This window comes from Phacochoerus africanus, chromosome 8, assembly GCF_016906955.1.
Source record: "Phacochoerus africanus isolate WHEZ1 chromosome 8, ROS_Pafr_v1, whole genome shotgun sequence".
Taxonomy (NCBI): Eukaryota; Metazoa; Chordata; class Mammalia; order Artiodactyla; family Suidae; genus Phacochoerus; species Phacochoerus africanus.
In genome coordinates this window covers 165,658,212-165,678,352 of record NC_062551.1, presented here as the reverse complement: position 1 = coordinate 165,678,352, position 20,141 = coordinate 165,658,212, and the positions used below count along the sequence as shown (strand labels likewise).

Genomic DNA, 20,141 nt, shown 5'->3' with positions numbered 1-20,141 from the left:
CAAATCTTAATGTCACTACTTTGGGAGAACGACGGAGGAGTTTATGGTATGCACACACGTGTGTGTGTACCGGGTGTTACAGTCTCAGTGAGATCCCTTGTCCCTTCCACCACATGGGCACACAGCGAAAGGCTGGTTTTCTGTGAACTAGGAAGGGGACCCTCACCTGACACCAAATCTGCCAGTCACTTACTCTTGGACGTCCCAGCCCCAGAACTCTGAGAAATAAACTTCTGTTGTTTAAAAGTCACCTAGTCTATGGTGTTCTGTTACAGCAGGCCCACAGACTAGGAGAGAAATGGGTACCAAGAAATGGGTACTACTCTAACATATATCTAAAGACGTGAAAGCAACTTTGGAGCTGGATACAGGGTAGAGGCTGGAAGAGTCTTGAGCCCCATGTCAGAAGAAGCCTAAGCTGTTATGAACAGAAATTTAAAGAAGATTCTGATGAGGTCCCAGAAAGAAAAGAGGAGAGCCCCAGAGAACGTCTCAGTGTCCTCAGGTATTCTCTAAGTAACCCTAAACAACGTTGGTGGACACATGGAGAGTAAAGGCCATTCGGATGAGGTCTCAGATGGCAATGAGGAATATGTCACTGGAAATTGGATGAAAGATGGTCCTTGTTATAAAATGGCAAAGGGGAGTTCCTGTCGTGGTGCGGTGGTTAACGAATCTGACCAGTAACCATGAGGTTGCGGGTTTGATCCCTGGCCTTGCTCAGTGGGTTGAGGATCCTGCGTTGTTGTGAGCTGTGGTGTAGGTCGCAGATGTGGCTCAGATCCTGCGTTGCTGTGGCTGTGGTGAAGGCCGGCGGCTACAGCTCCGATTAGATGCCTAGCCTGGGAACCTCCATATGCCTTGGGAGCAGCCCTAGAAATGGCAAAAGGACAAAAAATAAAAAATAAAAAATAAAATGGCAAAGGACTTGGCTAAATTGTGTTCGTGTCCTAGTGCTTTGTAGAACTTGGGAGTAATAAAATTGGCTGAAGTACTGTCTAAGCAATGAGTTGAAGGAGCAGCGTGGTTCCTCTTGACTGCTTCGATTAAATGAGAGAAGAGAGAAATGACATAAAGGCAGAAATGACATAAAGTTAATCAAAAAGGAAGCAGAACTTAAAGATTTGGAACATTCTCAGCCTATCCATACAGAAAAGAACGGGAGAGAATACTAAGCATGTGTGACCCTTAGAGAGGTAAAGCCTCATCTTTCATTATAGGAAGACAAAGCGAATACCTAGACTTTCAAAAATCAAGAAAGAACGGTTATTTATTTTATTTATTTATTTTTGGCTGCACCTGGGCCTGTGGAAGTACCCAGGCCAGTGGTCAAATCCTCACCATAGCAGCAACCCAAGCCTCTGCAATGCCAGATCCTTAACTTGCTGTGCTGCAAGGGAACTCCAAAAGAACAGTTATTTATAAATGTGGAGGCATGTTAGAAAAAGCAGCTAAAAGAACTAAAAATTGCTCTGAGAATTGGGAACTGACAATGTGAAGGAATGTGGCAGGAAAACAGTGTGTTTTAATTATAAAATTTGTAGAACTATTTGACATTTTAACCTACGTACATCTATTGCTTCGTTTTCAAAGAACAAGAGGGAAATAGAAGTGTTTGGGCAGAGAGACGGAGGGAGGGTTTCCCAAACAGGGGCAAGGACACAAGCAAAGGCAAAGATGCTTTCAGGGGTCATCTTAGTCCCTCTGGATATTTAGTCTATTGGGTGTTTTTTCCTTTTGGTATAAAAGTTTTGTAATCTAGGATATTACTTCTCAGTCCCTTAGGATCCATGAGTTCCTATCAACTACAGTGTACGTTCTGAACACCAGGTGGCAGGAAATCCTTAGTATGTAGATATAGGAGGTAAAAAAATTGAAACTGTGGCAGTAAGAAAGATGCAATATTCAGGTATCTTCTCCACTTCAAGAATTTAAGAATCCTAAAGGCCTGTATAAAACTCATGAAAAATTATTTTTCTTCACATTGTAGTTCTTCTATGGTGTGTGTTACACTGTTTGCTGTACTTCTAAAATTAATGTAGAGCAGTTCCCGTCATGGTGCAGGGAGATGAATCTGACTAGGAACCATGAGGTTGTGGGTTTGATCCCTGGCCTTGCTCAGTGGGTTAAGGATCTGGCGTTGCCGTGGCTGTGGTGTAGGTTGCAGACATGGCTTGGATCCTACGTTGCTGTAGCCATGTTGTAAGCTAGCAGCTGCAGCTGCGATTCAACCCCTAGCCTGGGAACCTCCATATGCTGAGGGTATAGCCCTAAAAAGCAATAAATAAATATATAAATAAATAAAATAAAATTAATGTAGAGATAGGGCCCCACCCATCAACAAACAAAAAAGATAAGAAAACCTCACCATTTAAGAGGAGAGAAAAGGAGTATACTAAGAACAGAATTTTGAGGAAACATCAATATTTAAGTTGTGAACAGAAGAGAAGGAAGAATAAGCAAACGAGAAAGAAAGAAGAGGTAGAAGAACCATCAGAAATTAGTGACACACAAGCCGATCAGCAATGTTTAATGTGGCAGAATGTCAGTAACAAACATTTACTTTATAGCTTAAGAAGTGCTTTCTGGCGTTCCCATTGTGGCTCAGTGGAAACAAATCTGACAAGTGTCCATGAGGATGCAGGGTCGATCCCTGGCCTTGCTCAGTGGGTTAAGGATCTGGTATTGCCATGAGCTGTGGTGTAGGTTGCATATGTGGCTTGGATCCCGTGTGGCTGTGGCATAGGCTGGCAGCTGTAACTCCAATTCCACTCCTAGACTGGGAACCTCCATATGCCACCAGTGCAGCCCTAAAAAGACAAAAAAAAAAAAAAAGAGCTTTCTGTTTATAATGAAGTAAAAGATTTTCATGTTTAATCTTCACAAGGAGAATAAGAACTAGAGTTCCCTGGTGGCTCAGCAGGTTAAGGATCCAGCATTATCACTGCTGTGGTGTGGGTTTGATCCCTGGTCCAGAACTTCTACATGCCATGTAGTGGCCAAAATAAATAAATAAATAAATAAATAAAGTAGAATGAGAACCAAAAAGAGGCCATTAAATTTGGCAACTGGGGGGACTCTAGTGCCTTTATGAATGGCAAAATCAACAGGATAATAGGAAAGAAAAACAAATTGAGTGAGTTGAGAAAAGCTTAAGGTGAAAAGAAACAGAAGCTAACTTATTTAATTCAACTAATTAATTAATTAACGAGTCTTTTTAGGGCTGCACCCTCGGCGTATGGAAGTTCCTAGGCTAGGGGCAGAATTGGAGCTGTAGCCACCAGCCTACACTACAGCCACAGCAATGCTGGATTGGAGCCAAGCCGAGACCAACACCACAGCTCAGGGCAATGCCGGATCCTTAACCCACTGAGAGAGGCCAGGGATTGAACCCGCATCTTCATGGATGCTAGGCAGGCTTGTTAATCACTGAGCCACGATGAGAACTGCAGCAGGATCTAACTTTAGTCATCAGGAATTCTTATTTCCTAGGCCCTGAAATATTAAAAAGAGGAATCCCTAGAAAGTGAGTACTTTCACTTTAAAGTGAGTTTTCTGGAGTTCCCGTTGTGGCGCAGCAGAAAAGAATCCAACTAGGAACCACAAGGTTGGGAGTGTAGGTCGCAGACACAGCTTGGATCTGGCGTTGCTGTGGCTGTGGTGTAGGCCAGCAGCCATAGCTATGAATAGACCCCTAGCCTGGGAACCTCCATATGCCACAGGTGCGGCCCTAAAAAGACAAAAGACGAAATAAATAAATAAAGTGAGTTTTCTGCTTTATTAAGTCATCATGGATTTGTTTCGAAAACAACTCTGAGATTGTTCCATCTTGAAGAAAGAGGCAAGGTGAAAAACCCTACTGGTATCTACACATAATAGCACTCATGAGGAATGCTGCAGTATCCAAAAACTATTTTCTACTGACTTAAAAAAAAGTGTCAAAAACTCTAACCAAATGCAGCTACTATGGAAGTTAAAATTTTACATAATGATAATACATTAAATATAAACATAAAATAATAGCTATAGTTTACTTCTTTTAATGGGCTATGCATTCTATTAAGCACTTTATAGATACTATTCAGTCTTCTGGCTCTGCGGGGCAATAGGGCTTGCCCTGGGTATACAATAGAGCACAGAGGGAACCCAGCATGACTCAGATCTTCTTCTGGAGCAACTAGATACATCTTTCTACCATATACTGAGACAGGGGAAGCGAGGGGAAAATCAGGCTTTGGTGGGAAAATTAAGAGTCTGTGAGGTCATGTTAAGTTTGAAATGTTTCTTAGAAGTGGTGGGAAGCTGGACAGTGAGTCCACCGCTGAGGAGAATGGTCAGGGGTGAGTCTGTGACTTAACCTCAGCTAGATGGTATTTAAAGCCTTGGGTCTGAATACACAGACAGGGAAGTGGGTAGAGCAGAATCCTCAGTATTTAGAAGGGGGAGGGAGAGCAGAGGAGCCTGTAAAGCAGCTTGACAGAAAGTAGCCAGAAATGCTGGAGGGAAGCCAAGAGGATACAGGGTGATAGAAACCCAGAGAGCATGTTTCAAGAAGGGTATGGTCACTTTTACCAAAGACTGCAAAGAGGTCAAATAAGATAACAACTGTGAAGTGACCACTGTATTTAGCGAATATGGAAGTCACTGGTGATTCTGACAAGAGCTCCCTGTCCACAGAGTGGCAGCTATAGCAGTGGAAGCTCAATTGCAGTGGAAAGAGTGACGTCAGACAAGATTTTCAGGAAGGGCTGTTCTTTTTTTTTTTTGTCTTTTTGCCTTTTCTAGGACCGTTCCCGAGGCATATGGAGGTTCCCAGGCTAGGGGTCTAATTGGAGCTACAGCTGCTGGCCTACGCCACAGCCACGGCCACGCGGGATCCGAGCGGCATCTGCAACCTACACCACAGCTCACGGCAACGCCGGATCCTCAATCCACTGAGCAAGGCCAGGGATCGAACCTACAACCTCATGGTTCTTAGTCGGATTCGTTAACCACTGAGCCATGACAGGAACTCCATCAGGAAGGGTTGTTCTGAAGGGAAGAAGAGAAATGGGGTAGTAATTAGACGGGGATGGAAATATCAAAGGCATTTTTCTTTTCTTTTTTTTTTGGGAGGGGGGCATGGCTGCTGCATGAGGAAGTTCCCAGGCCAGGAACTGACCCCAAACCACAGAAGTGACAATGCCAAATCCTTATCTGCTAGGCCACCAGGAAACTCCAAAGGCACTTTTTTTTTTTTTTTTTTGAGGTTGAAAATATTAGAGCATATTGGTATGCTGATGAGATTGATCCAGCAATCTCCCTGCTGACGAAGAAATTAATGATGCCAGAGAAAGGAGGAATTATAGGAGCATAATTCTTGAGAAAAGGAAACGGCCCAGGGCCTAGAGAAACTATGTTAGGATTGGTTTTTTAATGAGAGCAGAGGTACTTTATAGATTTTAAAAGAAGAGAAAGCTGTAGTTCCTGCTGCGGCACAGTGAGTTAAGAATCCGACTGCAGCAGCTCAGGTTGCAGTGGAGGCGTGGGTTCAATCCCTGGCCTGGCACAGTGGGCTAAAGGGATCTGGCATCGCCACAGCTGTGGCATAGGTCTCAGCTGTGACTAAGATTCAATCCCTGGCCTGGGAACTTCCATATGCTGCTAGTGTGGCCATAAAAAGAGAGAGAGAGAGAGAGCACAAGCTTATGTGTACAGATGGGGGAGATAAAAAAACTTCACGTTCGGACCTAGAGACGGTCATGTCTGATTGCTGCTATTATCTCTGGTTCAGGAGCTGAAAATAGTGAGCCCACGCCGCCGAGTTCCTGCAGGGGAGCAGCCTGCACGATCAGTAAGGAGCCCTCGGAGTAGTCAGGGGAAGCATCAGTGTACTTGCTCTCGAGTTGGACCCAATAAAGCTTCCCTTTAGTTTGGTGTTTTAAAAATACGGTGTCTGGAACTGTGGCATCAGCATCTTCAGGGAATTTGGTTGGAAATGCAAACTAACAGGCCCTATTTTCAACCCATGTAATCAGAAACACTGGAGATAGGGCCCAGGAACATGTTTAAACAAGTACTCCAGGTGATTTTGAGACATTTTGCAGAATGCTGAGTTTCTTGGAAGGGTGATACAGCAATTTCCTAGATATGAAAATGTCAGAATCAAGAGCTTTTCATAATGAACCTAAGTATATGACAGAGCTTTAGAAGCACTGGGAGCCAGCTCTGCTTCCTTCCTCTTACCTACCTTTGCCCCAAAGGCCAAGCCCGAGCCTACAAGTCCATGACTGTTACATAAATTACTCCCAAGAGATTCAGACCTTAGATGAAACGGACTCTCTGAAGGCTAATTTCAAATTCTTAAGAAACGTGCACTTTGGGGGAAAAGAGAACACGAGGTGGAACTGAAGGAGGTGGTGCAGAAGGATGTTTGATTTGGGGTCAGACACACTGGGGTTCTGGTGTTAGGAACCACCACTTATGAGTGTGTGATCTTAAAATACTTTTCTGAGCTCATTTTCTCACCTAAAAATACGGTGACGCCAATATCCGACCCCTTCTGAGGTAAGCGTCTAGACGCTGTTCCCAAGTTGTCATGTATTGTGTCACGTGACCCTGGTCACAACTTGGTGGACTAGTAACCTCAGACTAATCGTGCAACGTTCCTGTGCTTCGGAAAGTGTGACTGGCTTCCGGCAGAGACCGTCTTCTAAAATTCTTTATTTTATTCTGTACCAGAGCCGTCTCTGCTGCTTTCCGACACACACAGAATTCCCTCATGAGTTTGTTGCGAGAATCAAATGAAGCAATGTGAGTGCAGGCTCGCACACAGAGGCGGGCAGATCGCACTCAGTAACGCAGGTGTTCATTACTAACGAGAACTCTGAAGCCATCAGGGCCCCAGGTGATATCAAAAAGCCTCGGCACCCAAACCCAAACCCCACACCCCCAGCCCCGAAGTAACCAAGCACAGTCTCAGAGTCATTAAGCCTCATTCTCCAAGGCTTTCAGCCCTAAGACTATAATGTATATGCTTTGGGGGAGTCACTAAAATCCTAAGCTGCAGTTTCTCTCTTGCGCTCTTGTGTATGAGTAGAAAGCTTGCTGTCGCTTTCTGGGGTGGAGGAAGTACGGAGGAGCTTTATTAAAACTTTTAGAGTATGCCATGTAGAACGTTTCCAGTGTAACCCCAAAGGGGGGCCATGACTGGATGGTGAGTTCAGGGTACAGAGGACTCTGCAACGAGGGAGAGGAGCTGGGGAGGAGCCCTGCAAAACTGGCCTTTGAGCAAGGGAACGCTAAAGAGGAACAATGACCAAAGGCCTTAATGCGGAGACTCTAGAACAGAAAGGCCATTCAGGGGGTCTAATTTAATCTGTAAGTCCCAAGGCTCTCGACCAGATCATGGCGATGGGAAATAAGAGTGTAGGTGGACACTAAATGGTATTCTGAAGGTCAAGGAATCAAATTAACTCGGTGACTGAATGTAGGGAATGAAAGACGCAGGAATGCTTGACGATAAATTTGGTAGAGTAAGGAACAGTGGTGCCCATGCCAGGCTCAGGGGAACCTTTTTTCCAAGAAGGTTTGATTTCATTTTTGGAGGTCTCAAGTTTGAGGTGATCAGGAGATTTTCATGGGGCAGCTGCTAATATGAGACTGAAACTCTGATAAGTGGAAAAAGACAAGAATGAGATTACCATAGAGGTAACTCTGAAAGCCATAATATTAAAAAAAACAACCACAATTCTCAAGGGAGTATCCAGAAAGAAAAATACAAGTCCAAAGCTCAAGTCTCGGAAACTGCTTTATGTCTAAGAGGTCTGTCTGGGAGTGACGAAGAAGAGCAGACCCAGGGAAGGTGAGACGTGTGGGGCTGGTAAGTATGTGGAGAGCCAGACTGATGCCCTGGACGGAAGCCAAGGGAAAAGGTTTTCTCTCACCAAAGGCTTCTACGTGGTAACATCTGGAACGGAATGCTCATGTCGACAGCAAAGCACAAGTGAGTTGAGAATTATTCTGGGTGGCTTCTGTAGAGCCTAAATCTTCTACCAATTAGGCTAAAGTTCACTTAGCAAGAGCCATGTAATAAGTGATGGCAAGTGTTCACTAACACGGCTGCCAGGGGCAAGCCGGTAGGATAGTCAAAGCTCCTCTCTGAGACGGGAGGACTTACCTAGCTCATCCCAGAGCTGCCTGCACTTATCTGTCATGCTTGTTCCTTGCTGCCTCCAGAGTGTGAGTCGTGGGTCGGCCATAAACTGCTCAGTTATTAGCGTCAGCATCCTGGCTCCATTGGAATCTCTCATCCGCAGCATCTCTCGAACCTGACACATAAGGAGGGGCGAGGGGTTGGTGACTGCACATCATAAAAAAGTAGGAGGCGAAGGAAAGGGAGGAGAAGACGAAGTATCTAAGCACAGCTTATCCAAAGAACCAAAAAGAAGGCCTCTTGTTCTGAAAGCAAGTTCTTCGCACTTGTCAAGAAAGCCTGCTGCGCACAATGAGATAACCGCTTCGCGCTCACAAGGATGGTTAGTCAAAAAGCCAGATAACAACTGTTGGCAAAAATATAGAGACATCAGAACCCTCACAGACTGTTTGGTGGGAAATGTAGAATGATGCAGCCACTTTGGAAATCAGTCTAGAAGTTCCTCAAATGATTAAAACACAGAGCTACCATATGGCCTATCAATTCCACTTCTGGAAAGGAAAATATATATGTCCACACAGAAACACTACATAGGGATGCTTACAGCATTGTTTATAATGGCTGAAAGGTGGAAACCATCAAATGCCTATCAACAGACAAATGGATAAACAAAATGTGTGGAATCTGTACAATGGAATATTATTTGGCCATAAAAAAGAATGAAGTATTGACAATTACGCTACAACATGGATACCTCTTTTTTTTAAGATTTTTATTTTTTTTGTTATAGTTGATTTACAATGGTCTATCAATTTCTCCCGTACGGCAAAGTGACCCAGTCACTTTGCACATACCTATGCACACACATTCTTTTTCTCACATTTTCCCCCATCACAAGTGACTAGATATAGTTCCCTGTGCTACACAGGGATGCCTGTTTTTAAATATTTTAAATTACCATGCTAAATGAAAGAAGCCACTCACAAAAGACTCTATGCTATATGATTCCATCTCTGTGGAAGTGCAGAATAGGGGAATCTATAGAGACAGAAAATAGACTAGGGGTTGCTCAGGGCTGGGGGAGGGGGACGCGGGAAATAGAGGAGGGATAAGTAAAGGGCATGGGGTTTCTTTTTAAGACAATGAAAGCATTCTAAGGTCGACTGTGGTGAATATACTAAAAACCACTGACATGCATACTGATTTAAATAAGGGTGAATTTTATGGGAATTATATTTCACTAAAGGTGTTAAGGAAAAAAAAGAAAGAAAAAGTCTGCCATGAGAGCCCCCAGTTTCAAACTACTATGTCTCTAATTTAAGGCCTCATCGGCAGCCTTGAGTTCAAAGCAGAGGGAAAACAGCTTCATTCCTAACTCCCCAGCAATGCTAACCCCTTAGAGCCGAGTTAGAAGGAAGAGGACTATGGGGTGACGTGGTAGGGCTCCCTGGATGCAACCTGCTCAGGTCTGCTCTGCTCAGGGCATCCCCCCCACACCACCCCCATTAGTTTTCAAGCACTCAGGGTAGGTAGGTCAAGTGAGCTAGTCACAATGCGTGAAGCCGGAAGTGTGGTGAGCCCACTTTACTGAAGAAACATTTTTAAAAAACCTTTTCACGTCTTACCTTGGCAAACATTGAGTTGAGCTGCTTTCCAGAGCCATAGTGACCACCTTGGGCGAGAAAGAGCTTCACTTGTTCTTTCACTTGCTCTTCATCCAAATGCCAGCAGTTCTCATCATCAATGCTGGCCCCAGCTGTGGGGTCAGGGGCACCTGTGGGGAATGGGAACGGTGAAACGATTCCTTTGGGTTCCTCGGCCACCCAATCAGCAGGAGGGGCCCTCTGTGAGTCTATTCAGAAACAGATGGGTCTTCTGCGTTCATCTGGACTTGGTCAATTGTGTGGTCCTAAATAAATGTCAGAGATCTAACGACAGTTTCATTTTCACTTAAGTCTCACTTTTAGCCACGTCCAGGTCTACAGATACCATTCATGGGGAAAAAACCCCAGAAGGAAATACACAAACATGAAAATAGTGATGTATTTTTTTTCCCTAGGAGAATAAGAACGACCTTTTTCCCCTCTTTTTTTTTTTTTGACGTTCAAATAAGCCCTTATAGTACACATATTTATTTATTCATTTGTTTTTTGCTTTTTCGGGCCACACTCGTGGCATATGGAGGTTCCTGGGTCAGGGGCCGAATTGGAGCTACAGCTACCGGCCTACAACACAAGATCTAAGCCGCGTCTGCAACCTACACCACAGCTCATGGCAATGCAGGATCCTTCACCCACTGAGATAGGCCAGGGAGTGAACCCACCACCTCGTGGCTACTAGTCGGATTCCTTTCTGCTGCCCCACAACAGGAACGCCAACACATATTATTTTAAAATTAAAAAATACTTCCTTAGAAAACAAAAAGTTCTCTTTTTAAAGTTCATTATAAAATTGTAACTTCTCAAATAAAGAGAATTCTAAATTTCTACAAACTTGCCCAGGCACAGTTATATACACTTTATATATTTATACTCAAAATATCTTTCACATCTAGGCTCACCTCAACAAAACTGCTTAAAACACAGTTTTAGCTGTTTATGCATCCTCTTCCCTAGTAGCCTATTAGCGCCTTGCTCATGGCTGAATCACCTGTAGCAGGGTGCTGGTAATGTGACAGGCCTCTAGGAAATATTTGTGGAATGAAAATGAATCTCCTTTTCTCACTTTCTCGAAAACAGAGCCCTGCGATAAGTTTTTAGAACCTTGTCTTCAAGTGACAAAAGACTGTAAGTTAATACTCTAGAGGTGTGGTGGTACAGTTGGTTATAAATGCCTAGCATGTTTATTTTAATCAGTCAGTTTACCCCTCCTGTCTCCTTATATCAGAGCCTTGCTTAAGTGAAATTCAGGTCTGCAGAGAAAAGCTGCTTCTTCTGCGAAGCTTTTTTAGAGCACCTTATTCACCAGAGAGTCAGGAGGGCTCACACACTAATTTTTTCTACAAAATAGTACTTACACTATGAGCATCTAGTTTATGGTATCTACTCCATGCTACGTTTCTTCAAATGTATTATTCTAAGTACAGCTCTGATCATATCACTTCCCTGCTCAGAAGTCCTCAGGGATAAACTCTTCTTCATAAATTAAGCCCAAATGCCTTAGCTTGGCCTTCAGGGCACTCTGCTCGGGCCGGTTCATTTCTAGCCTTGTCTTTCCTGTACTTACGCTATGTTTCAGCTAGTACCCTGGTGCTCCCAGAACCAGAAGTCAACCACATCTTCTTATGACTTGACTTACGCTTTTTCTTCTACGTCCCTTCCTCTCCCTACAACCTGTTTGCTCTTTGGCCAAAAAGCAATGCTTTTCATGGTCAATATTGCCTCAGCTTTACAGTCAGGGCTGCAGTGAGAGAAAAGTCATAAAATAAGTATACAGAGAGGCTAAATGCTGCCAAATTCTTGTAATGCTTCGTTCACTTGGCAGAAGGTTTTTTTTTTTTTTTTTTACCTCCTGTCTGAATTAGTCATATGTCCCGTTGCCACCTGTCAAAGGTAAGCCTGCCTTATGTTCATGTGCACATAAAGGCAGAACCATTCTCCTGAACACTTTTTATGACTTCTCTTAGAGACCTGTCGCAGTTTGCTTTACGTTGGAACAATGCACTTCTCATACAGACCCAGCTACATTGAAATTTTTCAAGAGCAGGGATTCACTTTTGTTACCTCATCGTGTCTGGCTCGTTGTAGCACTGAGTTAATATTTATAGGATGAACAAATATATGTCTTACGGAACATCCAGATTTAAGCTCCAGGTGGGCAAGTAATATATCCCATGCTTCTTCTGTAAACTTAAAAGTGGCAAAGCAAAAGAAATATACTCCCTATCCTTAAGTATTTGTTAATGAGAGAGAGCTTCCTACAGGACAGAGCTTAAGCACTTTTTCTACACATCCCCATTAGAATGTATGCTCCTTGAGGGTATAAACGGTTTTATTTGCTGGCATATTTGCAACGTATAGAATAGTGCCTGGAATGTAATAGGCACTCAAGGAATATCCCTAGAGTAAATTCTAATCAACTCGCCTCCTAACAATTCTATGAGGTGGTACGGCAATCCTAATTTTTTAATTTTTATGTAAATTTTAAGTGTGATTTTTATTTCGTTTTTCTTTTTAGGGCCGCACCCTCAGCATATGGAAGTTCCCAGGCTGAGGGTCAAATCTGAGCTGCAGCTGCTGGCCTATGCCGCAGCCATAGCAATGCAGGATTCGAGCCGTGTCTACGACCTACACCACAGCTCACGGCAGCCCTGGATCCTTAACCCAATGAGCGAGGCCAGGATCGAGCTCGCGTCCTCATGGATGCTAGTCAGGTTTGTTACTGCCGAGCCATAACGGGAACGCCTAATTTTTATTTTATATTGGAGTACAGTTGATTTACAACGTTGTGTTTTATCATTCCAACTTTAAAATGAAAATAGCTAAAGCTTAATCAGGTAAGTAATAAAACAGAAGGAAATATGAGTTGGGTTCTACATGTTGGCCTCTCTTCAAGGTCTGTGTTCTTCACCACGAGGCTGTATCTTGGCCTCTAGCCTTATATTATTGGGATCTACCATCTGGCTTCGGGCCCTGAGTGTGAGCTGGATGGTGTGTCTGAAAATAGCAGAATCCTTTCTTGGTCCCGTCTACCACACAGAATGTAGGTTAGGTCAGAATAATGAACTTTCTCCCCAGTGAGAATAGAGTTCTCACCACTACAGGGATTCACAAATGTTAATCATTTAGGGTTCGTGTTAAAAATGCAGATTACAGAGTCTCACTTCTGATTCTAGTTTTCAGTCGCTCTACAGAGACAGGACTAAAATAAAATGAGATAAACTAGGTATAAACCAAGGATTGGGCCTCTGAGTATCTTGCTGGTGAGGAAAGAGCAGCAATGGTGTTCCAAAAGCAAGGGCAGAGTTGACTGTCTACCAGTTCTGACCCTTGGGTAGTTCCATTAGGCTATGAAAAATCAGGAGCAGGACCCAGTCTCCTAGGGCAGCTGGCCTTAGTCAACTGGTAAGAGGTGTGGAATGACACTCCCTCTAAGGAGCTGAAGGAGCATGGAGAAAGCTGGTGACTCTTTTGAGCCCAGGTGGAGGTGTAGCAGTAGCTGTGGAAGAACTGAAGCACAGTTTGTTAGTATAGAGTGGAAAGCTGCTGGGACAGGGCTAGGGTTAAGGCAAAGCCCAGAGAGTTACTCACAGTAAAATTTTACCTAAGATTTCAAAAGGGTTTATCTGACAGCAGAGAAAGGAAGATAAACTGTGTAAATGTTTTCTGGTCTACAAGGAATGCAGGAGATAAGAAACTGAGCTGCCAAGATGTGTGGTTGCAGAAAAAAAGGGGGTAAGTCAATATGTGAGGCACTCAGGTAACGAATCGTTAAGGAGTTGGTGTGACTACTTAGGAAATTAGAGTCACATGGGAGAGCACAAACTGGCAGGAGGCCCCGAGGAGGACTTCCTGACATTTCCGTTGTTCCATATTTACTGAAAGCCTCCTATGCGCCAGGACCTGGATACACAGGCTTAAATAAATAGATACAGTCCCCATTCCTGCAAAGGTGATAGATGAGTTTGGGGAAGGGACGCCAAGCAAATAATCACACATGTACATATGTGTATGTAAAGAAAGACAGGTCAAATCAGTTTTTGCTGAGAAAGTGACATTTAAGTGAATACCTAAGGAGTGAAGAGGAGTTAGCCCGGCAGATTGGAGGAAACGTGTGTGCATTTTTTGCTTAAAAAACATGGAGCCATAAGTTATTCTGGTGATTAAGTACATCTACCATAAGGGGGAGAAAATAGGAAGAGTACTCCAAAGACAGGGAGTATCATAAGAAAATGAAGGCAAAAGCCAGATGATGTAAGTTTTGAAATTTGGATTTTGCTCTAAGAGCAACAGGAGGCCACTGAAGGATTTTAAACAAGAAGTGATAGGAGTTCCCGTCGTGGTGCAGTGGTTAACGAATCCGACTAGGAACCATGAGGTTGCAGGTTCAATCCCTGGCCTTGCTCAGTGGGTTAAGAATTCAGTGTTGCTGTGACCTGTGGTGTAGGTTGCAGACGCGGCTCGGATCCCGCATTGCTGTTGCTCTGGCGTAGGCCGGTGGCTACAGCTCTGATTCAACCCCTAGCCTGGGAAAACTCCATATGCCCCAGAAGTGGCCCAAGAAATGGCAAAAATGACCAAAAAAAAAAAAAAAAAGGGAAGTGATAGGACAAAATCTATAGTTATAGAGAAGTTACTTTTTTTATTCACATCTTCTTTAATTTTCATCATGATGCTATGAGATAAGCATTATGTCTCCACTATATACATGGGAAAACTGATGCTTAAAAAGGCTGAAGAATGCACGAAGGTGGCATAACCAGGAAGTGGCAGAGGTGGGACGTGAGCTGAGGATGTCCAGAGCTTTGCTCTCAATCATGCTCCCACAAGATAAGCTGCACACATTGTATCAGCTTCACAAAGTCACTAAAGCATCTGGGTGAGAAGTTCTGGCTGTGGTGCAATGGGATTGGAAGCACCAGGAGGATGCAGGTTTGATCCCCTGCTCAGCACAGTGGATTAAAGGATCTGGTGTTGCTGCAGCTGCTGCGTAGCCCGGGAACTCCATAGGCCATGGGGTGGCCAAAAAAAGAATCCCGGGTGGCCATCTGCAAGGCCCATTCATTAATCTTCCTCTTCTTTACCAAGCTGACCCACAAGCATGAAGTGTGGCATTGCCTTAGAGAAGTTACTCCGGATGGCTGTGTGGAGCACGGGACAGGAGGGAGCAACAGCAGATATGGAAAGATCAGTTGGAAGGATATATTAGCAATTCGGGCGGGAGACTACAATGTTGCCTCTAACAATAGAGAGAAGTGGAGAATGATGGGCGGTAACATTAACAGGTCTTGCACTGGAATGCACGTGAATTGAGAAACAAGTGTTAGAGACGACCCCCAGGTTTCTATCAGGATCAGGAGCTAATGTTGGTGCCATTTATGGAGCAAGTTTGGAGGAAGAAGATAAACTCATCTTTAGGATACGTTGATCTTGGGGATGTCTGTGATATGGAAGAAAACCAACTGTGAGTCATAGCACACAGATGATATTAGGGTTAGGATGTGGCTGAGAGTGCCTGTAGAGATCATGCAGAATAAAAGGAGAAAACGCAAGATTAATCTTTAAGAAATATCAACATAGGGAGTTCTATTTGGCTTAATTCCTGTACTGCATACGCATGGCTGTATTCATCCAGCAAATCCTTCCTATTTTCCAAGCACCATGTACCATGCTTGGTGACGGAAACTCAGACATTTGTAAGGCATGGCTCCTGACCTGACTTCTCAAGTTATCTTACTTTTCTCTTGGTATCCGAACTCTCTCTACGATAAGCAGCAACTGAAGCCCTGGCCAGGATGCTGTATGCCGGAGCATCTCCGGGTATGGAGTTGGCAGGGCAAATCACAAACAGAGAATGGAGCAATGCTAAATGATGAGTTGCAAGGAGAGTCCAAACTAAGTCATCAATCCAAAGGGGACAAGACAAAGTCTAGTTAAAACCACTTATAGGGATTAATAACAGTAACAGTTTCGGGGATGTGGAGAGGAGAGCATGTCTGGATCCATTCCTGGGATTAAAAGCAGGTAGCTAGCAGCTTTAGAAATCTTATTCCTGCCTTGTAAGTCCATTTGGGTAAGGAGTAGGGCCTGAGAGAGAGAGGAAAAGATGTTCTAAGTGTCTAGAGATTTGGCAGGGACCAGAAACATGACATTAAAGACCATCTCCATGCTAGTAACTCCAAACTTCTGACTTTTGTCCTTGGTTCCAGATCCAGGTATCCAATTGTGTATCAGAAATCTTTACCTAACTGCTTTACAAGCACTACAAATTCAGACTGAATTAACCTTCCTCCTACATTTATTCCTCGCTTTGCATTCCCTAAGTGAATGGCAATATTGTTATCAAGTCCAGCCGTCCTAGCTGGACATTCTAGAGCTCAGTCTTCTCTCACCTTCCTTGTCTTCACTGCCCACTCATCCTATGCACTCGGATGTTGAATCCAGTCCATGTTGCCTCTAACCTATCTCCACTCCTCCCTCCCCATCATTTTCAGTATCATTGCCTCTATCAGCACTGGTCATTAGCAATATATTAGGGAAGACCTTGGGGAATGCTAGGGGGCCTGGGAGAGAAAGCGGGTAATAGTCTGGGAGAAACACCTGGATGAACACAGGTACAGAAGTAGTAGTTCCTGGGGAAGGTTGAGGATAACATCTCAGGTTCACTATGGCAACTTACGTCTAACTGCAGACAAATAATAAGATGCCAAGACAGGAGGTGTAACAAGGGATAAAGGCTGCTTTAGCAGTGATAAAAGAGGAAGATTCTGGTGATGAACAAAACAGGTGCAATAAAGGTCCTCAACCGAGATGGTTAGTTCAAGAGAAGGCAAGAGAGCTTGGATATAGCCAAGAATTCAAGGCATATCTGTGGGAATGAGGCAGGAAACCAGAGCCTAGTTGTGGTGCTACAGACCTGGAGATGGAGCTGAACTCAGGTTCCTGAGAACTCTAGACTTAAGGAGGCCAGAGAAGAAGAGCCTCCTAATGTAGGATAGGAAGAAAAAAAGCTTTTTTTTTTTTTTTTTTGCCCTTTTTAGATCTGTGCTTATGGCACATGCAAGTTCCCAGGCTAGGGGTCTCATCGGAGCTACAGCTGCTGGCTTATGCCACAGCCACAGCAACGCCAGACCCAAGCTGCGTCTGCAACCTACACCACAGCTCACAGCTGCATCAGATCCTTAACCTACAGAGTGAGGCCAGAGATTGAACCTGCATCCTCGTGGTTCCTAGTCGGATTCGTTTCTGCTGCTCTGTGATAGGACCTCCAATAAAGCTACTCTTTAACAGTATCTCTCAAATAGAGAGAGCTCAGTTATCAAGTAAACTCTACAACTCTGAGGATAAAGCAAAAGAAGGTTATCTCCGCTGGTTAGCACAAGTTCCTGGAAGCCTGCCTGACTATCCCTGTTTCTGAGGAGTGGGGAGGTTCTATGCGGGACTTGATTAGCTCTACGGCACAAGTGGGGAAGGCAGGCCCCTTGGCACACAGACTACAGTACCATACAGACCATCCACCTGGTCTCATTGTCCTGTTCACACTAACACCAAAGTTCGTCTAAAGACAGAGACGAGAGGTCCCACTGTACAGCACAGGGGACTATATCCAATCTCCTGGGATAGAACATGATGGAAGATAATATGAGAAAAAGAAGGTATACGCATATGGACGACTGGGTCACTCTGCTGTACCGCAGAAATGGACACAACATGGAAAACCAACTCTACTCTAATAAACAAAAGTAAAAGTAGAGAGAAGCATAAAACACTTGGGTTCTGAAGTCGGGTGAGCCTAGGTTATCAGTAATGTCCTTATTTATAACGTGGAAATGATTCTAATGCCCACCTTGCAGGAGAGTTTTGAAAACTAAATGAATTAACATATATAGACATACATAAAGTCCCTTGCATGATGCCTAGAACATAGTAGGACCTAACAAACACACGAAAAGGTGGCTCATAAGGCCCCTCTTATCAAAATTCTTCAGTGGTTTCCTATGATTAAATGTCTACAACCTGGATTCATAATAAAAGCAAGCATTTATTTTAGAGTTAGTCGGCTTTTCTACTACATTATAAGCTACTTGCAGGCAGGAACCATGCTTGCTTTACGCCCGCCACCATCAGCCCTGTACGTAGCGCAGGTGCTGAATGAGTAGGTAAATAGACTCTCTCCTTCACACGGCCTCCTCTTACAACGCTCATCAACACCATCCTAACAGATGCTCTGCAGAACAACCCTGTTACGCAGGATCCCGAAATGTGGCGAGATCCTCATATCCATCTCAGTTCACTGGATGACACAAATCATTTCATGTTTTCTCTCACTCCTGAGTATTCCAGGCTCCCATGGGCAGGGACTGTACGGACAAATAACGTCCATAAACTAAATCAATGTGTAACGCTAACATCCTCCGTCCTTTTTTTTACCAAACCTTTATGACGAAGACAACTGGACTGCTTTAAGAAACAGACTGAATCAATAGTTTGGATAGGATGAGCTGATTCGGGTTAAGTGAATACAACTGCAAAAGTACCCCAATCTCTAAATATGCAACAAAGCGACAACACAGTTTTTAGCAACAGAAATACTGTACAGTTACCGTTGACTTGGTTGATTTCGGAGTTGGAGGATAGAATCTCATCTGCCAGTTTCTGGGCAGTAGGAAGAACTTCGGTGTGGTGTGCCGTGATTAAATACTGAATAAACTTTTGCAGCTGGTCCCTATTCATCTGGAAAAGGGTTTCTGAGATGGGAAGGCGCAACTTGACTTGGTCTGGTTTGCGGATTCTGTAGAGCGAGAGCGCCACCACGTGCGCACAGTAGAAGATGTCTTTGTTCCCACAGCCACAGGTCACCGAAGTGATTTTGCATCGATCAAAACTGATGGTAACTTTATAAGTCACTGCTGGTTCAGAAGTAGTGGCCGGCTCAGTTACTGTGCCGCTGAGATGGAAGCCTATGGAAACAAAGAAGATGTGTTTAGAGATTCTGTAGGAAGACACCTGAAGATTTTCATTTTGCATTTCAATTCGTCCATTCAAAAACGATTACTCCTACGTCCAGGGGAGGCTCTGCCAAAGGTCAGTGACACCCAGGTGCTGCTCTTAACGAACAATCTTGAGAAAGAATCCCTGAAAGTTTCCCCAAAGCAGACTTTTGTTTGGACATATGTACACTCTTCGGGGGGGCACATTTCATAGTTTCCGTCATAGTCTCGACAAGGTTAATCACAAGGCTTGAGGAAGTCAGGAACCTCCGTAGTAGATTTTGAGCTCCTTGTGGCCAAAGACAAGTCTACAAATAATGTCAGTACAATCTAGGGTAAGGTAAGTGCTATAAATGAAAGGAGCCAAAAGAACGTCCCGAGGAAAGACAAGGAAGACAGGGCCACATTACCTCCTCAGAACAAAGATTCCCATAGTGGTGACAGTGAGGACTAGCTGAAAGGCAAGAAGCCTCATACGACGTAGAAAGCAAAGAGCTTGGCGCAGCGAGACGATGCAGTTTTACCCCTCTGCTCACCAGCACACGGAGCCAACAATTTTGAAATGTACAGAGAATGCATTTTTTTTTTTGTCTTTTTTCTTGGGCTGCTCCTGTGGCATATGGAGGCTCCTAGGCTAGGGGTCCAATCGGACCCATAGCCACTGGCCTACACCACAGCCACAGCAACGTGGAATCCAAGCCGCGTCTGCAACCTACACCACAGCTCACGGCAACGCCGGATCCTGAACCCACTGAGCAAGGCCGGGGATCAAACCCACAACCTCATGGTTCCTAGTCGGATTCGTTAACCACTGAGCCACAACGGGAACTCCTAGAGAATACATTTTAAACTTATAACTAAATTGGAAAAAAAAAAGGTCAAATTCAATAGCAAATTCATCCCATAATACTGTTAATTCTCTAAATACGATTCTTCTCCTTTGACAAAACATGTCTTCAAACAATTATTCAACCCAAGTTTATTAAGACTTGAGTATCAGATGGCTAGGCCGAGGAATGCTAACAGGAAAAAGGAGAGGGATATCAAATATTTGTTGGAACTGTGTTGGGTACATTTACTAATTTATCATAACAATCCTATGAAGTTGGTCTTATTTTTTCCTTAAAGGTATGTAAACTGAGGCTCAAAAGTTAAATAATTTGCCTGAGGCCTCTCAGCTAGCAAATGATATATCTAAGATTTGGAAACAGGTCTGACTGATTCCAAAGTTTCTTTTCTTTTTTTTTCTATCACCCTACCTCTGAAAGACTCCATGACAAAGTCCTGGACAAAGTCCTCGAAAGTCATAGCACATGATTAAATGACAATAATCGGAGACAACTTCCCCACTGGTACATC

General features: G+C 43.9%; 1 protein-coding gene across 1 annotated transcript in view; it reads right to left on the bottom strand.

Moving 5' to 3' along the window:
• ZSWIM5 (zinc finger SWIM-type containing 5) overlaps nucleotides 1-20,141 on the bottom strand; it is a 186,573-nt gene that overhangs the window by 33,241 nt on the left and 133,191 nt on the right. Inside the window, exons 2-4 of the mRNA XM_047789264.1 lie at nucleotides 18,396-18,752; nucleotides 9,760-9,908; nucleotides 8,159-8,309 (exon numbers count right to left, since the gene is read on the bottom strand). Coding sequence (XP_047645220.1) covers nucleotides 8,159-8,309; nucleotides 9,760-9,908; nucleotides 18,396-18,752 — 657 coding nt within the window. The remainder of the gene's footprint in view (nucleotides 1-8,158; nucleotides 8,310-9,759; nucleotides 9,909-18,395; nucleotides 18,753-20,141) is intronic.